At 32.5% G+C, this 994-nt stretch overlaps 1 protein-coding gene across 5 annotated transcripts in view; it reads right to left on the bottom strand.

The window, feature by feature from the left end:
- Positions 1–994, bottom strand: part of LOC112162546 (collagen alpha-1(XIV) chain) — a 149,787-nt gene that overhangs the window by 118,850 nt on the left and 29,943 nt on the right. For 3 of the 5 annotated variants that reach the window (XM_024298342.2, XM_036214138.1, XM_036214137.1), the window contains exon 5: positions 214–297. The exons of the other annotated variants lie outside the window; for them this stretch is intronic. In XM_024298342.2, the coding sequence (XP_024154110.1) occupies positions 214–297 (84 nt within the window). The remainder of the gene's footprint in view (positions 1–213; positions 298–994) is intronic. 5 annotated transcript variants of the gene reach the window in all.

The following is a 994-nucleotide window of genomic DNA, read 5'->3' as shown; positions in this document are numbered from 1 at the left end:
AAAAAAAAAAAAAAAAAAAAAACGTCTTATTGTTGAAGGACACTTTTTTCCCCTTCAAAGCTTCTCCTCAGGAATGGCAGACTGTCTTCCACAGATGACATTTATAGCTTTGGCTTCTCTTATTCCTCAGCGGGGGTCTTGGATTCAGACGAAACTGCATCCTGTTTATTTATTTATTTATTTATTTATCCGTCAGAGTGCCGAGGATCCTACCTTCTGAGATCTCGTTGTTCTCCTGAGTCACGGTGCCACTCTGACCTCGCTGGGACTGAGTGGATTCAACCACAGACCGCTGAGCTGGAAGATGAGGAGAATTGTTAAAGTCACATTCCGATCATTGTTTGATCTATATCAAAAGTGGTTTAATTATGAATACACAGTTTTTATGCAATCAGATTTCATTTGCATCCCAGATCTGCATTTTTGTATAATAGTTCTCTTTACTGCTAAACACTAGATCAGGAGTCTACAACCTGTGGCTCCTTGGTTAAAATAAAATGTTAAAAAAAATATTAAAGTAACTGTAAAGGAAAAATAAATAATTAGGGAAGTAAAAATAAAGTAAAAAATTAACTTACTTAAACAAACAATTAAAGGACGGAATCATTTAATGAGGATCCTAACAACAGTAGCCAGAATTCTCCATCAATCTTTTGTAGTTTATCAATGTCATAATGACACATTTGGGAACTTCATTTATCACAGAAAATCAATTAATTGTCACTAACCAGAATTAAATCTACATTAAATGATAATCCATATATATGTATATGAAGCAGATTTTCTATTTTTGAACAAATTCAAGGATTTAAAGTGAACCTCCAAGTTTTCATATATGGTAGACGTCACTTAATTAGCTTTAATCTAATTTTTTTGGTTATAATTATGAATTTGTTACTGAAATGCACCAGAAACAGTAAAATAAACAGTTTTTTTATTTACACTTTACATTTCCTGGTGCATTGATTTGATCCTAGGGTGTCTTTTATTTTGA

The sequence above is a fragment of the Oryzias melastigma genome, linkage group LG11 (assembly GCF_002922805.2).
Source record: "Oryzias melastigma strain HK-1 linkage group LG11, ASM292280v2, whole genome shotgun sequence".
Classification (NCBI taxonomy): domain Eukaryota; kingdom Metazoa; phylum Chordata; class Actinopteri; order Beloniformes; family Adrianichthyidae; genus Oryzias; species Oryzias melastigma.
Note: the sequence above shows the minus strand (reverse complement) of the source record. Positions and strands in the feature narration are given on the sequence as shown.